This window comes from Artemia franciscana, chromosome 15 (assembly GCF_032884065.1).
Source record: "Artemia franciscana chromosome 15, ASM3288406v1, whole genome shotgun sequence".
NCBI classification, from domain to species: domain Eukaryota; kingdom Metazoa; phylum Arthropoda; class Branchiopoda; order Anostraca; family Artemiidae; genus Artemia; species Artemia franciscana.
This window is the reverse complement of record NC_088877.1, coordinates 39,470,713-39,494,382: the sequence shown is the minus strand read 5'-3', so window position 1 is coordinate 39,494,382 and position 23,670 is coordinate 39,470,713. Positions and strand designations below refer to the sequence as shown.

Below are 23,670 nucleotides of genomic sequence, written 5' to 3'. Positions count from 1 at the left end.
AAAACCTAAAACTAATGCCTAAAACACGAGCATGAGTTGATTTCAAACGTTACTTGAAATACCGATTTAGGGTCTCGATTGTTTTTTGGTCAGTGTGAAGACAACTATTTTGCAGTGGTTCGGAAACGGATGTATTTAATTGGTTTTGGGCTACCACAAAACAATCATTGAGCACCGGTAAAAGAAGGCAAAAAAAGAAGGCAAAAAAAGATAGCAAGAAGGTAAAAAGTTATGGTTCAGACAAGGACAACCATTACAACAAAACTGAACATGTTTTATAATTTATAATAAATAAATATTTTCTTTTTATAGAAACAGAATGTTACTTGATGTTTATACAAATATAATATAAGACAATATACCGGTTACTGACATCCAGAGACATGATTTTGATTTTAAATAAATATAATCTGACTTACAGTTTGAAAATTAAAACAGAATATACCATAGTAGATGCCCACACTGGAGATTTTGAGAACGCACAATTTCTATGTAAACAGAATCGTCATCTGATTTTTAATTGCTCAAAAGTATATTGGTCGTAAGCCACTCCCCGCCCCTCGAGATACTGCCGGTGTACATTCTACGCCACCTTAAATGACTTGCACACCTTTTTCTCTTTTTTTAAAAAAATAAAATTAACCATAGTAAAGTGCAATAAAAAAATATTGTAAATTTCTGTTTGAGTAGGATAAGATTAACAGAATTGTTATTTTATGAGTGTTAAAATATGACTTTAGTGTTTTATTTACAGCTTGCCAAGTGAATACTCTTAATATCTTTGATCCCAGTTGATATATCATTTTTCTCGAGGGGGCGGGGGAAGTGGAGGGGTGATTTTCGTTTTCTTTCTTTTGGGGAAGGGAGGGGAAATATGTACTTTTATCGCCCCTTTCCTGTAGAATACCTCTGACGTACCTTTTTTCTTGTATATATGAAGAGAGCATATAAATTGTCATTATTATTAATATAGAAACTATTATTAATTACTACAAATTATTATTAATATAGAAGCACTCATGCCTTTATGCAGTATCCCGTTTTCGATCCTTTTGAAACCAGTCTGGTAAAACTCTTGATTTTCTTTTGAGTAGTGACACTTCAAGTTAGCATAATTTCTGTGTCTATTAATATGATTATATGGGTTTGATTATTCTCAATGGCGCCAAATTATTATCATCATTAATTTTTACATCAGCAGATATTGATGGTTTTTTCTTCTTAAGAAGTGTTTTTTCTCTAATTTACTCCTCTAGCGCATTTGCTTTTGTATGTGCAGATGGAACCCATAATTTTTTCTCATTATTCTGAAAATATTTGCTATATATAAAAATATTTTAATATAACTTTTAAGCGTCACAAAAAAGATGCAGGATTTGCCAACCACTGCCAAACGCGCATAACCCCAAAAAAGTGCCAATAATTCGTCGAGAACTGATCACAAAATAACACCAATAAGATATTGCAGATTAAATCGTAGCCCGCTGGTATTAGATACCTCACAGAAACGTGATATAGGCCAGAAAAGACAGGTATTAGAAAATAAAATATTTTAAATAAAATAATAAGTGAACATTAAAAGGTCAATATTTTAAATAAATATTAAAAATAAACTAAGAAATAAATATTAAATAAACATTAAAAAATTAATATTTTAAATAAATATTAAAAATAAAATAAAATATTTTCTAATAGTCACCAGCCCCGAACCCATTACAAATTGAAATACTTTTTTTTTAACTGGGGTCCTGGTGTCCATTATGGTGGGATTAGATAACATTTACAAAACTAAGCATCCGATTATTCAAGTAAACTTTTAAGTACCAAGGACATCAAAATAATAAAAAATATTTTTCCCCTGGACCCATCTTAGGTCTATTCATCCCTAGAAATGCCTTTCTAAGATTCTCTAGGTCTATTCATCCCAATAAACCATGCTTTCTAAGATGTTTTTCTTTTGGTTGTTGCTAAACAATTAACTTTAAAGTACCGAGGACATCAAGATAAAAACATTTTTGCGAAATGGACCCATCTCAGGGTCCTTTCACTCTTAAAAACCGGGCTTTTCCAAGATATTTTTTTCCCTGAGGCAAAACTACGAGGAGCAGTGACAAAGTTCTGTCAATGTTGCCACGTTTTATATTAATATACAAATAAATTAGCAAAACTAACTAGTCAAAATTGAAAACGTTTTTTTCACAATTCAAACAAAACAATCATTGATTCCCAAAGACAATGACACCTTCAAAGGAAAACTACATTTTCTTTAGCTCTTTGGAACTATATATTTTTAGCTTATATTTTGCGATTTTCCACCCATGCTTATTTTTTTCATTTGTCGCCCAATATTACCAACAACCATATAACTCCATATGGACATCTTTTTCATTAAAAAACGATTTCTCGATTTTTACTAATTTTTAAATACACAAATGGTTGTGCAAGTTTCCACCGAACCATTTAAATATTTATATTTCATTTTCACTATCTTTGGTGCTCCAAATTTTCATAGACAAACCCCCATGAACATTTGGCGTCAGGGAGGGGGTGTATATACCCAGACCATCCAATCCCTTTGATTTCTTGTCATACACACACAGTACAAGATAATACAATTACACGAGTTTGCTGAATAGGGCGATATTATATAGAAAAATTAGTATTAGATTATATTAAAAATAAATTTGAGATTATATAGAAAAATTAATTAAAAATTAAGTTACAGATGCCTGCAATTTGCTTCCAAGGTTACAGTTACACTGCCTTCTAAAGTAAATAAATGTCAATATTTTTCAATTTTCCCTGAGGGTCGTCCCCCCTCTCCTCCACTCTATATGAAAATATGTTATTAGATTAATAAGTTTTCTCGTTTTAGTTTATCTAATCTCTCATAATTCATTCCAAATATTTAGGTCAAAAGCCATCAGTTTTCAAAAACGACACAATAAAATAATTTTAGTCATTTTTCCTCGAAGAACACCAGCTAGCAATAAAATACTAAGATATGATTGGAATTTCACCAGATTTGAGCCTGGATATAAAAAAAGGACTTACAAAAGAAAATAAAACTTGAGATTATAGCACCTGAAGACACAAGAAATATGATACAATTTTTGTATCTTTAAATTAGGGCAAACTCACTATTTTTTTTAAAATTTGTTTCTACAAGTATGCAACCTATTTCTTGCAATTACTCCAGTAGTAGAAACTCGCATGTAAAATAAATTCATTTTTTGCGCTCCATTTAACGTCAAGTGGGTTGGTGCGCTGGATTCGGAATCCTTTGTCTGAGAGGACGCGGGTTCGAATCCCAGTGTAACCAATTCTTCAGTTTGGGACGAGGGTCAGTGACGTGACTCTGTAAGCTTAGCCAGAGTCAACCCAGCTCTAAATGGGTACCTGGAGAAACCTGGGGAAGGTAAACAGGAAGGGTGTGCGAAAGCACAGGATGGCTGGCCCCACCCCCCATTACCCTTCCTGGCTGAAGGGCCAAGAAACGGAGATCAGCACCACCGGTACGGACTGTAAAGTCTAATGCCGTATCCTTTACCTTTTTTTTTATTTAACGTCAATTCAAATTACTTGGGAAATGTCCAACCGGCACAAAGGATCGTTGGGACGACTGGGTACGAACAGAAATTACTCCGTATATGAAAGGGGCTTTTCCTCCTCGACATCCCGCTCCTTGCGCTAAAGTTTGACTCTTTCTCTTAACTCTACTTCTTAAAACAGTAAAAAACTTTAGCGTAAAGAGCGGGGCGTTGAGGAGGAAAAGCCCTTTTCATATACAGAGTAATTTCTGTTCGTTTTAAGTTTTAATGTCGCTCCTTACTTTCATTTAAAAACTTGTTTTTTTATTTAATTTCTGGACGTTTTTTAATCAATGCATGTTTTGATCTTGGCTCTCCGCACATAAATAATTAAAACGAAACTTTTTTTTGACTAAATGGCTTTCTCATAGTTCTAATCGGAAGATTTTGAGAAAAAAGGAGAGAGGGAGGAAGCCAAGATGCCCTCAAATTTTTTGATTACTAAAAAACGCAACTAGAACTTCTAATTTTTTTACGAACATTTTCATTAGTAAAAAATAGACCTAATTTTTTTTACGAACTCCGTAACTTACGAATTAACTTACGTAACGAACTTCTATATTCGTATGTTTTTATTGCGTATATGAGGGAGTTCAACCCTCGCCGATACCTCGCTCTTTACACTAAAGCTTAAATTCTGTCCCAATTCCTTAAGAATGGCCCTTGAATCACAAAGGCCGTATAATAAATAGTTGAAATTACTAAAAATACTTTAGCGTAAAGAGCGAGGTATTACGAGGAGGTAAACCCCTCATATGCGTAATAATTTCTGCTCGTTTTAAGTTTTAATTCTGATCCTCACTTTCAGTAGAAAAAAAAACTTTTCATATTTATTTTTTTATTGTTTTTTTTTATAATGCTAAAAAATCCTGCGCCCCCTTCATTGAAGTCTCTTCCCCCATGAGAAGTTTTTCCATGGAAAGATCCTCCCACATACCCCCCCCACCTCAACTATCCCTCCCAAACAAAAAATCCCCCTGAAAACGTCCGTACGCTTCCCAATAACCATTACTATATGTAAACACAGGTCAAAGTTTGTAACTTGCAACCCCTCCCACGGGGACTGCGGCGGAGTAAGTCATCCCCAAAGACATAGTTATTGATCTTTTCGACTATGGTGAATAAAATGGCTATCTCAGAATTTTGATCCGGTGACTTTGGGGAAAAATGAGCGTGGGAGGGGGCCTATGTGCCCTCCAATTTTTTGGTCACTAGAACTTTTAATTTTCGTTAGAATGAGCCCTCTAGCAACATTCTAGGACCATTGGGTCGATACCATCACCCCTGGAAAAAAACAACAACAAAAAAACAAATAAACACGCATCCGTGATTTGTCTTCTGGCAAAAAATGCGAAATTCCACATTTTTGTAGATAGGAGCTTGATAAGGCTCATCAACTTCTACAAAAAGGTTCTCTGATACGCTGAATCTGATGGTGTGATTTTCGTTAAGATTGTATGACTTTTAGGGGGTGTTTTCCCCTATTTTCTAAAATGAGGCAAATTTTCTCAGGCTCGTAACTTTTGATAGGTAAGACTAATCTTGATGAAAGTTATATATTTAAAATCAACATTAAAATGCAATTTTTTTATGTAGCTATTGGTATCAAAATTCCATTTTTTAGAGTTTCGGTTACTACTGGGCCGGGTCGCTCCTTACTACAGTTCGTTACCACGAACTGTTTGATAGATCAGTGTGTTTTAAAAGTCCAAGGGTTATATGCACACAAATATTTTTAAGAAAAAAGGAAATCACTATCAGAACAAAATTGTAAAACAAACTAGGACAGAATTCAAACCAGAAAAATGCCTAAAATGCTAAAAGAATAAAAAGAGGACGTGTGACACAAATTGACAAGAGACGAAATTTTGCCAAGCGAAAATGATTAAGCAACAATTTTGTCTGTAGTTCTTATCGATAGGAAAACTCTATGAATTCTTCCTATGATACTATGATAAATAATCTTTTGAATACTTATTCTAAAAAATTTCAATTATAAATTTTTATTAAAAAAGCTCTGATTTAAAAAAAAATCATGTCAGCCAGAAAAACGAATTTTTGAGCTTTTATTCAAAACAGAAACAAATCTAGAATTCATTCAGATAAAATGCATGTTTTTTTTTTCGCCAGGCGACGGGAGATTCTTAAAGCAAAATTCTACTCTTATCAGAGTCGGGCTTTCTCCTCTTATCAGAGGAGAAATCCCAAGTGTGAGCTGACCCACGTTCTGTTAGGCCCTTCAAAACATTTTAGGGCGCATTTCCTCACCTCTATGTGCATGTATATGATTAATCATAAATAAATCGTAAAATATTAGCATGAAAGACTTTCAATGAATGTTTTAATACTTACCTGACAGTGACCACACCACGGGGCAAAAAACTTAATGAAAAACATTCCTTCAGCTGTCTTGGCATTAAAATTTTCAGAGTTCAATTCCAAAACAGCAGCATTCTCTTCATCTTTAGTGGCTTCTTGTGGTGATTCTTCTGCTACTTCCACCTATAATTTAGGCAAAAATATATAAACATTATTTCTTTTTCAATGGCCCATAATGTTTCTTATCAGTTCAAATAATATATGACGACTATAATTTACAAGAGCTAAGGACTCATATGGCACTTGTGACGAGGTCGGAAGAGCCAAGAGCTCATATGACATGAGCTCTAGCAAAATTCTAAGAATCCTTCAGCCCCCCAGATGGTCAAATCAGGGAAAACGACTTTATCAAGTCAATTTGTGCAGCTCCTGACAAACCTACCAATTTTCATCGTCCTAGCACGTCCTAGACTTCCCCCAGTGTCACCAGATCTAGTCGGGATTTGAAATAAGGGCTCTGAGACATGATTTCCTTCTAAATATCAAATTTCATCAAGATCTGGTCACCTGTTCTTAAGTTAAAAATCCCTCAATTTTTCTAATTTTTCCGAATTAACACCCCCTCCCAACTCCCCCAGAGAAAGCGGATCCCTTCCAATTATGTCAATCACGTATCTAGAACTTGTGCTTGTTCTTCCCATCAAGTTTCGTCCCGATCTCTCCACTCTAAGCATTTTCCAAGATTTCCGGTTTCCAAGATTTCTGTTTCCACCCTCCGACCCCCTATGTCTCCGGATCCGATTCGAATTGAAAATGGAGCATCTGAGACATAAGATGTTTCTATATATCAAGTTTATTAAGATCCGATCATCCATTCGTAAGATAAAGATACCTCAATTTTCACGTTTTCCGGTTACCCCCTCAAAATCCCCCCCATGTCACCAGATCTGTTCGTGATTTAAATGTGAGCTCTGAATAATAAGATCCTTCGAAATATCAAATTTCATTAAGATATGATTACCCGTTCGTAAGTTACAAATATCTCATTTTTCTATTTTTTCGAATGACCCCCCCCCCCCCCCCGCGACTCCCCCAAAGAGAGCGGATCCGGTCCAATTATATCAGTCACGTATCTTGGACTTGTGCTTATTCTTCCCACTAAGTTTCATCCTGATCTTTCCACTCTAAGCCTTTTCCAAGATTTCAGCTCCCCCCCCCAACTCCCCCCAATGACACTGGATCCGGTCGGAATTTGAAATAAGAGATCTAAGTTACGAGGTTCTTCTAAATATGAAATTTCATTAAGATCCGATCACTCGTTCGTAAGTTAAAAATACCTCATTTTTTCTAATTTTTCAGAATTAACCCTCCCCCCAACTCCCCCAAAGAGAGCGGATCCGTTCCGGTTATGTCAATCACGTATCTATGACTTGTGCTTAGTTTTCCCACCAAGTTTCATTCCGATCCCTCTACTCTAAGCGTTTTCCAAGATTTTAGGTTTCCCCCACCGAATTCCCCCAATGTCACCGGATCCGGTAGGGATTTAAAACAAGAGCTCTCTGAAACACGATATCCTTCTAAATATCAAATTTCATTAAGATCCGATCACCGTTCGTAAGTTAAAATTACCTCATTTTTTCGAATTTTTCCAAATTAGCCGTCCCCGCAACCCCCTCCCCCCAGATGGTCGAATCGGGGAAGACTATTTCTAATTTAATATGGTCTGGTCCCTGATACACTTCCCAAATTTCATTGTCCTAGCTTATCTGGAAGTGCCTAAACTAGCAAAACCGGGACCGACATAAAAACGAATAAATGATAAATACAAGAAAAGAAAGAAGACATTGAAAACAAACAAATGAGCTAGATTCAAACTTAAGATAGTTTAACTAGGTATTAATTAACCCAAAAATGTTTGCTGGTACAGGCACGTACGCCTAATTTTTTTTTTATTGCGGGGGGGAGGGCAATTAAAACTTCTTTCATTTGGCAATTATAATAAAACGTTCCCATAAATTTGAAAGATGAAAATAAATGGAAGAAAACTAAGATGAATCTATTGTGCTTGCACAAAAGACATTAATATTAAAATAACATAAAGTTTCCTTATATTCTTTATTTCATTGAACAATCTTCTATGTTGCAACTTTTCGCACTACTGCCAGATTTTTTTTGGATTGTGTTTTCCCAAACGGTGAAAATCATTTGCCAAAATTAGCTAGATTTTTCTTCATCTTAAGAAGCCAGATTCAGCTTCTTCTTTGGTTTTAGTTAAAAGTTTTTTAATAAAAGTATTTACTCTTTTTATTTTATTTGCTGAGGTCTGTTTAAATATGGGGAAAGTGTACCTTTTTGTAAAACTGGAAATGATCCTTATATACGTGAAAGTAAGGAGAAAATAAGCTTTTTTCTAAACCTGGAATTTTGTCGTTTTCACAGTTCAATTGGGACTTACCCGAGGGTATAAAAAACACATAAACAATAATTTGCATGATTCCTAATTTGCCCAAGTGAAGTACAGTTGAATAACTCAACAAGTCCCCTTTGTACTCCTTTGGTTGGGGGCGTATGGTGCTGTAAACAATGTAAAAATTCATTGTTTATTAATTTTATTCAATGTTTGCATCTAGGTTAGCTTTGTTCAAAAAAAAAATAATCCGAAGACACCTTTTTTTTCCGATAGGAAACACAAAATTATATTTCCTTAAAATCCTTTGCTTTGTCCCTCTATTTTCCCTCAGTATTTTAAGAGGCCTATCTACATATCTGACGCCATTTTCAAGGCTAGACAATTTTTCGTCCTCAAACAAAAAAAAAAATTTCATTAAAAGAATTTTATAATTTTTAATTTTGTTTAACGTGTAACGTTAACGTTACACGTGTTTAATTTTGTATTAATAACGTGTTTAATAACGTTACCTTATTTAATTTTGTGTAACGTGAAAGTAAATTATTCCACAAAAATGCCGGTATGAAATAAGGCCAAACCAAATTATCAGGAAAATATTCTGCATGTATCAATCGATTACGTCAATATTTATGTATTATTGGTGGGTTTAAATAAAATATTTATTTATAAAATATGTGCGTTAGTTGATTGTGTGAAGCAGAATTCTACATTATACCAATATGAAAGAAATGAGACAACACCAATTCATCAGAAGACTAACCTACTTGTATCAATGGATTTACCCTAAAATATGACGTAAAGAAGGCATCTTTAACACATTTTTGGTAAATCTTAAATGATTTTGTGTAAGTCTAGTGAATTATTTCAACATGATTACGGAGCCATTACTGTATTTATATAACCTGAATACAGTGGTAGGCTGAATTTCCATTTTAAGTCCAAAAAACTCTGAAAGCAGTATTAAAATATACATACATACATATATATATATATATATATCTATATATATATATATATATATATATATATATATATATATATATATACTATATATATACATATATATATATATATATAGTGGCAACATCAAGTAAAAACAAAAGATAAGAAGCGAAAACTCCTACGGACACAGAAAAAAATACAGATAAAAACACAGGCTGCGATGTTAAATGCAAAATAATCAAATAAGATGTTTCTGAGCATTAAGAGTGGAAGGATAAAACAGAAAAGCCTCGTCCTCCAAAACCTATGTTTTTTAATGCAATAATCAGACTTTCATTGGTATGACATATTTTCCAGATTTTTTAAAGTCACCCAGAAACGGTTTCCCTCACTCAAGACTAGATCTAAGTTGTGATATACATCTGACAGTCTTGAGTGAGTGAAAACGATTTCTGGGTGTAACAAAAAAAAAGAGAAAGAAAGAAGACTTGTGACACCAATTTACAAGAGACGAAGAATTTTGTCAGGCGAAAACGACTAAATATATATATATATATATATATATATATATATATATATATATATATATATATATATATATATATATATATATATATATATATATATATATATATATATATATATATATATATATATATATATATATATATATATATATACTAATCCTGCTTTCAGAGTTTTTTAGATTCAAAATGGGAATTCAGCCTATCAGGACGTACACATTTATTTGGTTGATTAAATCTTGTCTTTGATTGTAATTACAAACAGTTAGAGCAAACTCTTCACTTTGTCTCTTTGTCCTAGCATTGTATTCAAACCATGTTTCATCACCAATGATCACGATACTAAAGAAATGTTGGTTGTTAGCGATTCTGTCCAGAAGACAAAGACTCTTGTTTTGTTTTGCATGTCCTTCTGCTCAATTGTGGGATTTTTACGGTGCCATTTTGGCACAGACTTTTCGCAACTGCAAATTTTCATTCAGAATCTGATGAACGGTAAAAATGTTCCAATTTAATTTTTCACTCAACATTCGTAATGTTAAATGTTGGTCTCATCTCACACGAGTATTCACACGTTTGATGTTTTTCAAAGCTGAAAGCCTCTCTTCAAAATTCAATGGACAAAACATTGCTCCAAATTCCTTTGTTCTGTTTTGCATGACGTAAGAAGAAATCACAGCTCGACTTATCAGTCTCAAGAATCTCGTTATTAAGGGACGGAGTAGAAACTCAAACTGAGTTGTGAGAGGATTCTGATACATATGCTGCCTCAAGGAAAATAGTGGAGGGTTGCCTGCAGTATTGCCATCTCTTATTACTATTCTGCCGAACCTAAATACGTATGGCATAATTCTTGAGTTAGAAAAAAGTATTTCTGGGTGCTAAAAAAAAAAAAAAAAAAAAAAAAAAAAAAAAAAAAAAAAAAAAAAAAAAAAAAAAAAAAAAAGGTTTTTGGAGTGGATCCAAAAACATAGGTTTGATCCAAAAACATAGGTTTGATCCAAAAACATAGGTCTTTTTTTATCACTCCTCCTTAGTTGCTCTAGCTGTTTTTAATTACGATCATAATTCCGACTAGGCTGACAGTGCTATTACAAGTGTATTAAACAAAATGTATTTGTAACACCCTGATGGACAGAATTCGTATTTTGAATCTAAAATACTAAAAGAAGAATTTTAAAAAAATGGCAATGTCAAGTAAAGCAAAAACGATATGAAACGAAAACTCCTACAGACACTGAAAAGGCAAGAAAAAACAGACTACCAAATTATAAGGATAACAAGGTAACAAATTATAAGGAAAACAATTAAAGGTAACAAGGTCAAATATGATAAAAACCTGCATATAAAAAAATAATATAAAAAGTCATAAAAAAGAAAGGCGGGAAAAACGATAGGTTTATCTGCGAATCAATATTGTCACTGAATGTCTGTTTTATGAGGTGCTCTATTAAGGCACTTGCATTAAAAAGGCTGTACACTTAGAAAGCTCTTACAAAGAATGGGCCCGATTGTCCCAATAGTGCATTAGTGACTGAAGGACATTCCTCAACTAATCTTTTGTATCGACATCAAATCAAATGCCAAAAATCTAAGTTTTTTTTTTAAATTTCAATTATCTGGAAGGTTTGGACATGCTTGGAATACCTTGAAAAGGTCAGACTTGCTTAAGTAAGTGTTTCATCTGGAGTAGCACTAATGCCACAAGTTTTTCTGTTTGCAGGATTGGATTCATCTATTGAAAGATTAACGCTTCCAGTCGCAGGAGCGTCAACTGAAAAATCAGGGTGGCAATTGCCCTCTCCCTCCGATATTTTGAGAAATAAAAAAAGTAAATAAAAAAACACAGAGGCAGTACACAGAGGCAGAGGCATTAAATTGAGCCAATATTCGATAAAATGGCTGAAGCGATTGTTTTTGGCCTCAGGCGGCTTGGTTCTACGGTGAGTTGTTGATAGTAGTAATGACTAAAGGACATTGTAATGCCGGGGACATTGCAAGAAATAGGTTGTCTACATTTTCAAAAAGAAGAGATTAAAGTTTTTTAACTTAATGCCTCTGCTTAATGATTTTGGTATCTTCACTGAAAAAAAGTCCCCCCCTCTAGGTTTTGAAAAATACGTTTTTCCCCCTCTACATTCTTGCGAAGTTTCCCTTCTATCCAGTGGTAGTAAAATTTGGAAAATTGAAATTTATCCAATAATTTGGTGCTTTCTTGTATATAGACTAGGTTAGTTTGGCCACTGAACAACTCGAATTAGGGGACTCTATTGCCGGGGACATTGCAAGAAATAGGTTGTCTACATTTTCAAAAAGAAGAGAGTTAGCCGGCTCCGTAATCAAGTTGAAATAATTCCATAGACATACACAAAATTATAGAAGATTTACCAAAAATGTGTTAAGGATACCTTCTTTACGTCATATTTTAGGGTAAATCGATTGATACAACTAGGTTAGTCTTCTGACGAATTAGTGTTGTCTCATTTCTTTCATGTTGACATAATGAAGAATTCTGCTACACACAATTAACTAACGCACAAATTTAAAGATAAATATTTTATTTAAGCCCACCAGTAATACATAAATATTGACGTAATCGACTGATACATGCCGATTATTTTCCTGATAATTTTGTTTGGCCTTTTTTCATATCGACATTTTTGTTATATTGGAATAATTTACTTTCGCGTTACACAAAATTAAGCAAGACATCTTTTAATGAAAATAAGTTTTTTGTTCGAGGACGAAAAATTGTCTAATCTTGAAAATAACGTCAGATTGGAATGGAAACTGTACCATTGGAATTTCTATTGGTGAAAATTCCACTCAAGAAACTAATACACCCCCCCCCCACCTTTAACAACAAGAAAAATCTCTTTTGTGCTTGGGTGGCACTGATGTGCGCTCTTTTTTCTTCCTGCAATAAGGAACAATAAAAGCACCTACACACAATAACATCACACACACCTGCAAGGCTCTATGATTACGAACACAGGGGGAAATAGCATGCTCTTGCATAGCTCATTATAACGCTTAGCGCATTATGTACATGGAGTTTGACAACTTTATTCTTTTCATCAGAAAAATTACTTTTTCATGAACCTAGACAAAGCTGTCAATAGAATTTTTTCAAATCTGCTTAATGCCTATTAGATAAGCCTCTTAAAATACTGAGAGAAATTGGAGGTGCAAAGCAAAGGATTTTAAGGAAATATCATTTTGGGTTTCCTATCGGAAAAAAGTTATCTTTGGATTACTTTTTTTTAACAAAGCTAACCTAGATGCAAACACTGAATATAATTGATAAATAATGAATTTGTACATTGTTTTGTACAGCACCATATGCCCCAATATGCCCACCATATGCCCATTTGTACAGCACCATATGCCCCAACCAAAGGAGTACAAAGGGGACTTGTTGAATTATTCAACTGAACTTCACTTGCGCAAATTAGGAATTATGCAAATTATGGTTTATGTGCTTTTCATACCCTCGGGTAAGTCCCGATTGAACAGTGAAAACGAAACAATTCCAGATTTAGAAAAAAGCTTACTTTCTCCATACTTTCACGGTATATAAGGATCATTTCCAGTTTTACAAGAACTCAAAAGGGTTAATGCCGTATCCTTTACCTTTACCTTTTTACACTTTCCCCATACTTCAACAGTATAACATACTTCATGTTTTAGCATTATAAAAGAATCAGCTACCATATGCTTTGACAGTGAAAAGAACATGATTAACTTGTTCTATAATGGAAGAAATGATACACATTCCACAGCAAGTAAAGAAAACATAGTCTCCCCGCGCTATTACCCTGAAAAGGGCACACTCTCATGCCCATGCTTTTGCTGTGAAAGAGATTCGTGTTATTTATTCCTTTCGAAATATTTGAATCCGATTTCTTTTTCCTTCGAAAATTGTAGGTTTCCTCAAAAGGGTTTTCACAGGATTAGCGTCTTTTTATGTACAAATAAGCGATTTTGGAAGTTCTTACTAGACAATTTAGGTTTTTAGAGATTTTTTTTTAGCTCATGGAATTGTCAACTTCTTTCTCATTTACTGTGAAATATTTTTTTTTTAAGTTATGCTATTTCGGATGATTGTGGGGAACATGGGGTACTCATTTATATTAATCTATAAGTTTTAGTGACCTTATCTATGTTCAATTATGGTCTTATGAAATAAATTAAGAAAACAGTTATAGCATGAGTAATAAACTCTTAAATACCAAGTGATTGACCTCAGCAAATAAAATAAAAAGAGTAAATACTTTTATTAAAAAACTTTTAACCAAAACCAAAGAAGAAGCTGAATCTGGCTCCTTAAAATGAAGAAAAATCTAGCTAATTTTGGCAAATAATTTTCGCCATTTGGGAAAACATAATCCAAAAAAATCTGGCAGTAGTGCGACAAGTTATAACAAAGAAGATCGTTCAATAAAATAAAGAATAAACGGAAAATTAATGTTAAAAATAATCTGCATGCATCAATCAATTACGTCAATATTTATGTATTATTGGTGGGCTTAAATAAAATATTTATCTATAAATATGTGCGTTAGTTGATTATGTGAAGGAGAATTCTACATTATACCAACATGAAAGAAATGAGACAACACCAATTTTTCAGAAGACTAACCTAGTTGTATCAATCGATTTGCCTTAAAATATGACGTAAAGAAGGTATCCTTATCACATTTTTGGTAAATCTTATGTGATTTTGCGTATGTCTGTTGAATTATTTCAACGGAGCCATTACTGTATTTTTACAGCCTGAATGCAGTGGAATATGGAATACGGTGAACACACACTGTCCAGTGTACGGTGAACCGTACACTGAATACGGTGCTACAAACTTCTTTGAAAGATTAAATCTCTGCGATCAATGAGACTATAAAAAATAATTAAGTAATTCTGATAAAACGAAATCAGAGAAAAAGTGTTTCTTTTTTCACTAATAGAAACAAGAAAACAAAAGCCTCCAAAAATAAAAGTTTAATAAATTCAAAGTCTATAATTGTAAGCTACAATTGTAAGCTACAATTGTAAGGTTCATAATTATAGTAATTAAAATGTAATATAATTGAAACAATCTGTAATATCTTTTTTACGTATTTTATTTTCAGTTATGTTGAAGTTTTTTCTGCAATTTCGTTTACGTATGTTGTATAATCCTCGAGTTTGAGGGAAATTAATATTCCGGTATATAAAATATAAATAAAATTTATTCAAAATAAGTGAATTTTAATCGGTAAATTGCTGGTCTAATAATAAAGTTTTGGTGCAAATTTTTTCCAAATTATAGATTGATTGATAAAATCTACCAAGCTTCCTGATGCTATAACTTGACAAAGAAAGACTATATTTGCTTTCTATCAGATATACACATAGCCCTTAGTCAAAATATTAAAAATTTTTATACCAATCTTAGGCAGAATCCACCGTATTGTTGAATACTTGATTAATATAGTGATTTTTTTTTTTTTTTTTTTTTAGTTTTTTGTTTATAGTTTTTTTTTTCTTTTTTCCTTTTTTTAAGTTTTCTTTTTCTTTTTTTATGTTTTTTTAGTACAGACGTACATTACATATATATATATATATATATATATATATATATATATATATATATATATATATATATATATATATATATATATATATATATATATATATATATATATATATATATATATATATATATATATATATATATATATATATATATCCTTATTGTATTTTACTTCAATTTTTTTCTTAATTTAATTTAAGTCTTTAAATAAAAAGACAACCCAATATTAAAAATGATTACTTAGAAACCTTAAAATTAGGATAAGTTAAATTAGTAGTAAGAGGATTAATATTTTTTAATTAAGCACGCTTTCCTAACAATCTTGGAAAATGACGGTTAAGCTTCTTATTTATCTTCTTTCCCTTTTTAGAGTGTTTGTTAACAGTTGGAATGACAATTACTTTTCCTTGCTGCTTTGCAATGAAATTGTCTAGAGATGGTAGATCCCTTGGCCCTCGATATCGTTCAACAGCTTCAGATCCCACTTTGAAGTATTTGAGCCTGAAATGAAAATAAACTTATCAATAATAAAAATAATAAATCAGTACCAGAATTAATATTTTTATTCTATTCCCCCCCCCCAAAAAAAGAAATTTTTGACTGCCACTAATCTTGAAAATCTATTCGTACATTAGCAATAATCATATATATCATTTACAATAATAATTTCTTCTAGCTAAAATATGGAGATTTTTTTTAAACTTGTTAATTGCACAAAATCAATATATTTGAGTTTTAAATCATCCGATACGGCTATTGAATATCTGAAAATTGAATAGAGGGGGTTTTCAAGTTTTCAAAATTGAATTCTGACTTTTCAAGTCAGAATCCTTTCCCACCTGAAATGTAGAAAGAACCACATATATATACACTTTTGCTTGCAGTTTATTATACCTAAACGATAATCATTATTTTGACCCCCTCCGCCTGAAATAGTTTGAAACCTTCTCAACAAAGTTCTAGCGGCACACATTTTTTTTTATTTCCCCCAAAAAATGTTCGACTCGGTAAAAACGTAAAAAAAGCATATAGACAAATTTTTTATATCTTTTGTGTAATATTTCTTTATTACAGTTAGATAATGATAACAGATTATTAGTCAATAATAGATAATAGAAAAATCAATAATAGAAATTTCACAAGAAATTCAAGCCCTATTTTTATTTCTTTCTGCTAGTAATCTGTAATTATTTACCAACTGCCATAAGTCATTTACTTCCCAGTGTTTTGCCAGTTGCTGATTACTGTAAATAATAGACAATAGAGAAATCAATAATAGAAATTTCACAAGAAATTCAAGTCCTATTTTTATTTCTTTCTGCTAGTAATCTGTAATTATTTACCAATTGCCATAAGTCATTTACTTCCCAGTTTTTTGCCAGTTGCTGATTACTGTTCGTCAGTGACCAGCAATGAACAGCAAAACTTATTAGTTAACAAATGGAGAAGCCGCCTGAAATAGTTTGAAACCTTCTCAACAAAGTTCTAGCGGCACACATTTTTTTATTTCCCCCAAAAAATGTTCGACTCGGTAAAAACGTAAAAAAAAGCATATAGACAATTTTTTTTATATCTTTTGTGTAATATTTCTTTATTACAGTTAGATAATGATAACAGATTATTAGTCAATAATAGATAATAGAAAAATCAATAATAGAAATTTCACAAGAAATTCAAGCCCTATTTTTATTTCTTTCTGCTAGTAATCTGTAATTATATACCAATTGCCATAAGTCATTTACTTCCCAGTTTTTTGCCAGTTGCTGATTACTGTCAATAATAGACAATAGAAAAATCAATAATAGAAATTTCACAAGAAATTCAAGCCCTATTTTTATTTCTTTCTGCTAGTAATCTGTAATTATATACCAATTGCCATAAGTCATTTACTTCCCAGTTTTTTGCCAGTTGCTGATTACTGTTCGTCAGTGACCAGCAATGAACAGCAAAACTTATTAGTTAACAAATGGAGAAGCCTTTAAGCTGGTCAACAGTTATTGGAAAAATATTTGCTAGTGTAGGAAAAGTCTGCATGAAACTGTACCATAAACAGGTTTCAGAAACACGTAACAAAAGAAATATTTCCCTTTTTTCTTAGCAATTTCAGATCTCTGAGAAAAAGTCTAAGTAAAATCACAATTCTGGTTTAGTGAATGGATATATTTGAAACTAAAAAAAAAACGTTTAAACATATATTCCTTCTTGTGTAAGTCACAGCTGTAGGCTTGTCGAAAAAATGCATGTTTCATAGGGAATATAAACCTCAAAAAAATAAAAATAAAAATTCTTGGCTAAATCTTATTTCTGCAGACCTACAAAAGGAATTCGACCAAATTAATATGGTTACTCAAGCTAAATTTTATCCCATCATGATGTTTAAATACATTCTTTTTGGTTCGTTTTCAATTTTTTTCATTTTTCTTTGGATCATTTGTTATATGCTTCCAACTTTCTCTTTTAGTCCCTTTACTCTAGTGTACATTGTATATTATTCACCCATCCTCTTTTCCAGTCCTTAAATTTCCACGAAAAATGAATTTTTTAGCAGATAAAATTTTTGATCATGTCAATTAATGAAAATTGCCAGAGACACAAAAAAGAGACCAATAGTCTTTACTATATACTAGTGTAATGCTGTGTGCATTCAAATATGAATGCACACAGCTTTAAATCAATTAAATATGTTTAATTAATTAAATTAATTAATTTAATTAATTAAATATGTTAATAGCTTTAAATCAAGCACAAAAGTGACTTATTTTTTCTGATTCCCATTCATTTGTTTGTTTAGCGCCTTCCTTCAGGTATTCCAGTGAACCGCAAAACAAGCCACTTTGAATCCACAATCATGCCCAGTCTGAAGTAAGATGCTTGCATTGGTAATGTTTTATATTTTCAAATATTTACATGAGTTTATTCTGTTACTCTAACATGCTAGTCCAGTTAAGAATTCTGGTCTTTCATAACAGCTACCAGGTATCATTAGAGCTATTCAAAAGAGTAGCTGTATTTGGCACGGCTCTACCCTTGGGAGGGGACACTACAAAGGCTTTTCCTAAGGGAAGGGGTCAAAAAATGTGAAAATGTTAATTCTGGGCCTTTTTTTAAGAATGGAGGATGTTGTCCTAGAGAAGTAAGGAGGAAGACTTTATCATAAGCAGGAGGAGATTTAAAACCATTCAATTGTTGAAAAATCATTTCTTTCCAAGGTTTTAGAGACATCCTTCATTTGATAGATGTGATGTCTCTTGGATTCTTAGTTGCATCAAATTAAATGCTACACATTGCAGCAGAAAAACTACAACAATAGTTTATATATCAAGGTAACTGAGCTTCGCTAGGCAATTATTGTTCATTTAATAAGATCGTTTGTAATAAGATAAGTTCTCATTTTCCTCTGTGAAAAGAAAACGATCTAGATAGGTCATGACTTCGGTAAAACTCGTTTAGGGTGTTAATTTTGAAAAAACAAGCACGAATGAGATCACAAATACCCAGATACCAGATCACGAATACCATCACGTAATACCAGATCACGAATACCCAGACAACATCCAAATGGCTTTACTTTCTATACCAAGTAAATGAAGTTAAAGTTGTTTTCTAAAAGATATTAATAAAAAATGGTTTTCTTTTCACAAAGCAACGCTTAGCCCCTAGTACTAAGAATAAAAATAAGGTAGCTTTTTCACTAAAAATTACAATAAAAAAAACTGATTTTTACTTACGTTGGATATCCAGTTACATCATTATCAGAACATAACGCTGTTTCCACTGTACAGTCAACTTGTCCAATTACAACCTCATCTTTGTCATTGTATTTGGCAGCAAGATCTTCCCAAGTTGGTGCTAATCTTTTACAGTGACCACACCTGTTTATAAATATTATTTTAGTTTTAACTTCGCATAAGAATAACACCTACAAAGTCAAAGCAACTAGGAATAGTTGAAACTGTTGAAAGCCAATAGCAGCAGCTGTAAGCAGGCTGATACTCAGATACTTATCTCTGATCATATTGATTGAATATAAGTGACTTAGAATTTCGCAAGTCTGTTGAAGTAATTGCTGAAAATAATGGCCCATATTCAGCAAGGAGGCCCATATTCAACCGGTTATGCGTAGCACGAGAAGTAGTGAGAAGACCGCCGACATTCGCACAACAGCGTACATGAGGCTCAGTCGGAGTTGCCACCCCCTGTGGTTTGTCACTATTTCTAGTGTTTTTTATAGCCTGGTGATTTCTTTTGGCTATTGATATTTAATGTGCTGAATTTTTCGTGAAGGTTTTCAAATTTACATATAATTGGACAGTTTGAAAGCCTTTACAAAATTGGACCACAGAAAGAGCAACTTATCTTAATTTACTTACTTAATTCCATCAAGTGAAAAAAAAAAAAAACAGATTGTCAACACTTCTTGGGTCATTTAAAGTGTTTTGTTGGCCAATTTATGCCCCAGCCATAAAAAAAAATTGTAGATTTACATTTCCTAGTCTTTGCTGATGGTTCAAGAATGAGGGAATTGATCTTACCTGCAATATTTATCCACACTATATACAGATGCAGCTGAGAAATTGATGATTTATAAGTTGTGTGCTGAAACCAACATAATTACTATGATTTTCGATTGCATTCTTAATTTATACTCACACAAAAGATCATCATAACTTTTGACTCCACATCCAGTCTAGATTTCCTTCCATTTGACCTCCACATAAGCCAGACATTGCAACACTTTGTATTTTATAAATAAATTTGCTTTCCAAGGTGTCTAGACATATTTCCACTAAATAATGTTTCCCACTGGTTTTGACTGAGGTCCCTATTGACAATCATTCCCCAAAGCTATATTTTCTCTTCCCTAGCCACTAGACAGAAGAATTATAAAAAAAAACTTCAGGGTACAGAACTGAAGAGGTCAGAAAATATATTTGTAATATTGAAGACAGAAAGGCATGCACTTATCAACCTCTTAGGGTCTATGCAATTTGCCAACAAATATTGGGATAACATAATGAGCAAAATAATAGCCAACAGATTTAAGTCATGTGGATTTGAACAGCCAGAAAATCAAGCTGAAATAGAAAATGGACCAAAAGCAGGACAATTGAAAGAACTCCTAGAAGTGGAACTAAACTTTAACATCAAGGCTGAACAGAATGAGGCAATAATATAGCCATCATCAGACAAGATACCAACATTTGTAGAATTTACACTTGTCAACAAGAGGTTAGCAGTAACCAACAAGTTACCTGAATAAAAAATTATACAATCCCGAACCATTGATGAGGATGATTCTTGTGGCAACAAAACCAGGAAGACAAGCCAGCACACACTACACATGTGCCTGGTAATATTTTTCCACAAGCTGTTTTAATCAAAAGTATGACTGACAAACATACTGTCCATAGTGTTAAGCACAAGAAGATTACAGATTTTTTTATGAAGTATTTTGTGAAACTTCCTCACAACAGTAGTATGAGTATTTTTTTGTTATAGTAATACAGTAAATAACTTAATTTCATATCAATATAGTAATAACGGTGATCTTAGCTTTCTAATGGCTTTAGGGAATAAATTTAGTGAACTCATTTCCTGTATAAGTCAAATTTTATGTATAATAACCTCTGTAACTCAGAGAAAAACTGAGGTCCCATTAATTTCAAGTTAGCAACAGCTGACTGTATAAGAAACTGAAGATTATACCAGATTTTGAAAATAGTACTATTACCTTAAATTACACTTGCCAGCAATAAAGACAGATCCCATAAATAATTTCTGAGACCACACTGGCTAATCATGACACAACAAAAAATCACAATAAAGAGAGAAATAGGGATAATAACAGCCAGTGAAAAAAGAAAGAAAACTAAGCAAATATTTTGGTTGAGACCTCTGCTCAACTATCCTCAGTGCAGAATAATAAAAAAATACAGATAAAAGTCCACAGGTCAATATAAAAACCAAATGTCAAAACAAACACTGAAACTAAAATAGGACCCTTTCCGAGCAACAATGAAAGGGTAACTGAATAAAAAATACACCAGTGAATGACATTTCAAAATTTCATTTTGGGTAAAGCATTCTTGAAGACTAACTAGACCTACGTTGCCTGGGCAACGTGAAGTGTTGCGGCAACCTTTGTCCGGCTTCGCCGATTAAAGTGTTGCGAAAGCAACACTTTGGTTTTGTTTCTTTGCTATCGGTTAAATGCTGAAGTAGTCAAAACTATCAAAGCATTCAAAACAGCATATTCAAAGCAGAACACAATCAGTAATCACATGATCAAATTCATCAGCGTTGAAAAAACAACAGCAAAAGAATATCGGAAGAAGGGACTAAATTGAGTTTGCAGCCGGTTGAACTTTATCCTTTTCAATCGTAGACATCGTGATGGATGGAAACTTGGAACATTATCTTATATAATCTAGTTGGTATTATAAAGCTATCTGTAACTTTTCAGGATCAAATACCATAGATGTGCACCAATTTGCACAAATTTGTAGCCCTTCATGAGCCTCCTCTAGCAACCGATTCTTATTTACAAGTCCCTCTCCCGTGATATACATCAAGTTTACCGGAAACAAATAATGGGTACACCAACTAGCAAAAGTTGCAAACCCCTCGTCGCTGAAGATCATTGTAGCATAACAGCTGATTATTACTTACAACTCCCCTACATGTCTTACAATTGGGAACCAAGTTGTTCTTACCATCAATTACACCAGAAACAGATAATAGGTACACCAATCAGCAAAAGTTGCAAACCCCTCATTGCCAAAGATGATTATAAGCTAATAGTCGACTGTTGCTTGAAAGTCCCCTACATATCTCACAATTGGTATCGGCCTATTTTTGGTTTAAGCGTGTACCTTACCACTGAAGTTGTCAACCCCTTGAAACTTTCAAACTGATGTATCTCATGAAGGAATTTTTGTACCAAAAAATGGATGACATATACTTTGATCAGCTCATCAAGGTCTATCGATTGCCGTTGAAAAAAAATTCCATCTGTCTTAGTTCAAAAGTTGACTTTTTTGCCGGAGGCCAACTTTCTAACACCACCACTTAAAAAGGAGCAAAGGATAAGCTCTAATTTCATTAGCAATGAGAGAACTTTTAAAGTTTAAGAGGCATATCTGATACCATTTCTCTATTGCAATCCCAAGTAGAAAAAAGAATGGTAAAGTCAGCTGAAATCATGAACAGAAATGGGTAGAAACAATAGATGGCAGCACTTTCGGACCCGTGGGAAAATCGCACTTTTTTGTTTCTATTTGTCACTCAAAGAAGATATATTGGCTGTGGGGCCGGGAACTGCCGCATATATTTAACACTTATAGATTTTAGTCCATCTTCAAATTGAAATTGGTGCCTGCCTGCTTGCCTGCTAGAACGGAGCTTTCCACTCAAAAGCAGAAACATGATTTGATGAAACAAAAGCTTGGCTGCACAACTTCAGATACTCCTTTCTGACATAGGCTATACAACTCCACTTCACTTCGCACACCATAGGCTCTGGCTCTAGGACAAGCAAAAACCATCCTTTTTGGCCCCAGGCAAGAGTTCTATGGAGCTTCCCCAAATGTAATGTCATATTCATCAATCCAGCCTGAGGTCCACACTTTCCGTAAAAACCGCACAGGTTAGACCCTTACCAGTTTCCAGGAATAAGCTGAGATAGACAGCATAGGAAAACAAAAAAATGGGACAAAACCAAAGTGTTGCTTCCACAACACGATTATTTACTAGGTATGGTGTTATCAGATATTCTACTAGGTTGGAAAATATAATTTTTTGGATAGATTTAAGAAATATTGGAATTAATAAGTTCATTACAAACTGGGCTTAGAAAAGCTCTTTTAGTGTCTATATTAAAGGCAACCTTTTGGTAAATGTGCTTTTTTATTTCAAATGCCTCCCTGGAAACCTGCATGAGACCTTTAACAGGGGTAATAATGGATGTGCTATCAAACAAAATGATAACCAAAAGTAAATCTGGATTTTCCACAATACTTCTTGAACCAAATATACCCACCTCCACACTATAGATTATTTATGAGAAATTTACTTGTGTTTGAGGTAAGCAAAATTTGGCCCCTTACACAAGACATGGGTTTCTTCCAGTATAAGAACTTTATGAGATAGGTTTTCAATGGCCTGACCGGGAAAGACTCTACCATTTAGTTACAGTGTGTTTTGTGGTTTGGTTTTTATATTGTCCTGTGGACTTTTATCTGTGTTTCTTTATTATTGTGTGCCAAAGTTAGGGTATCACCTTCCAGAAGAAGTCTTTCTCTAATTTTCGGGTCT

At 33.1% G+C, this 23,670-nt stretch overlaps 2 protein-coding genes across 2 annotated transcripts in view; one reads left to right on the top strand and one right to left on the bottom strand.

The window, feature by feature from the left end:
- Nucleotides 1–23,670, bottom strand: part of LOC136036458 (thioredoxin domain-containing protein 5-like) — a 38,210-nt gene that overhangs the window by 7,114 nt on the left and 7,426 nt on the right. The window contains exons 2-4 of the mRNA XM_065718702.1: nucleotides 19,086–19,229; nucleotides 15,759–15,858; nucleotides 5,943–6,092 (exon numbers count right to left, since the gene is read on the bottom strand). Of these exons, the coding sequence (XP_065574774.1) occupies nucleotides 5,943–6,092; nucleotides 15,759–15,858; nucleotides 19,086–19,229 (394 nt within the window). The remainder of the gene's footprint in view (nucleotides 1–5,942; nucleotides 6,093–15,758; nucleotides 15,859–19,085; nucleotides 19,230–23,670) is intronic.
- The window catches only part of LOC136036455 (E3 SUMO-protein ligase ZBED1-like), a 53,772-nt gene continuing 41,317 nt past the window's right edge, over nucleotides 11,216–23,670 (top strand). The window contains exon 1 of the mRNA XM_065718695.1: nucleotides 11,216–11,456. The gene's annotated coding sequence lies outside the window, so the exon portion shown is untranslated. The remainder of the gene's footprint in view (nucleotides 11,457–23,670) is intronic.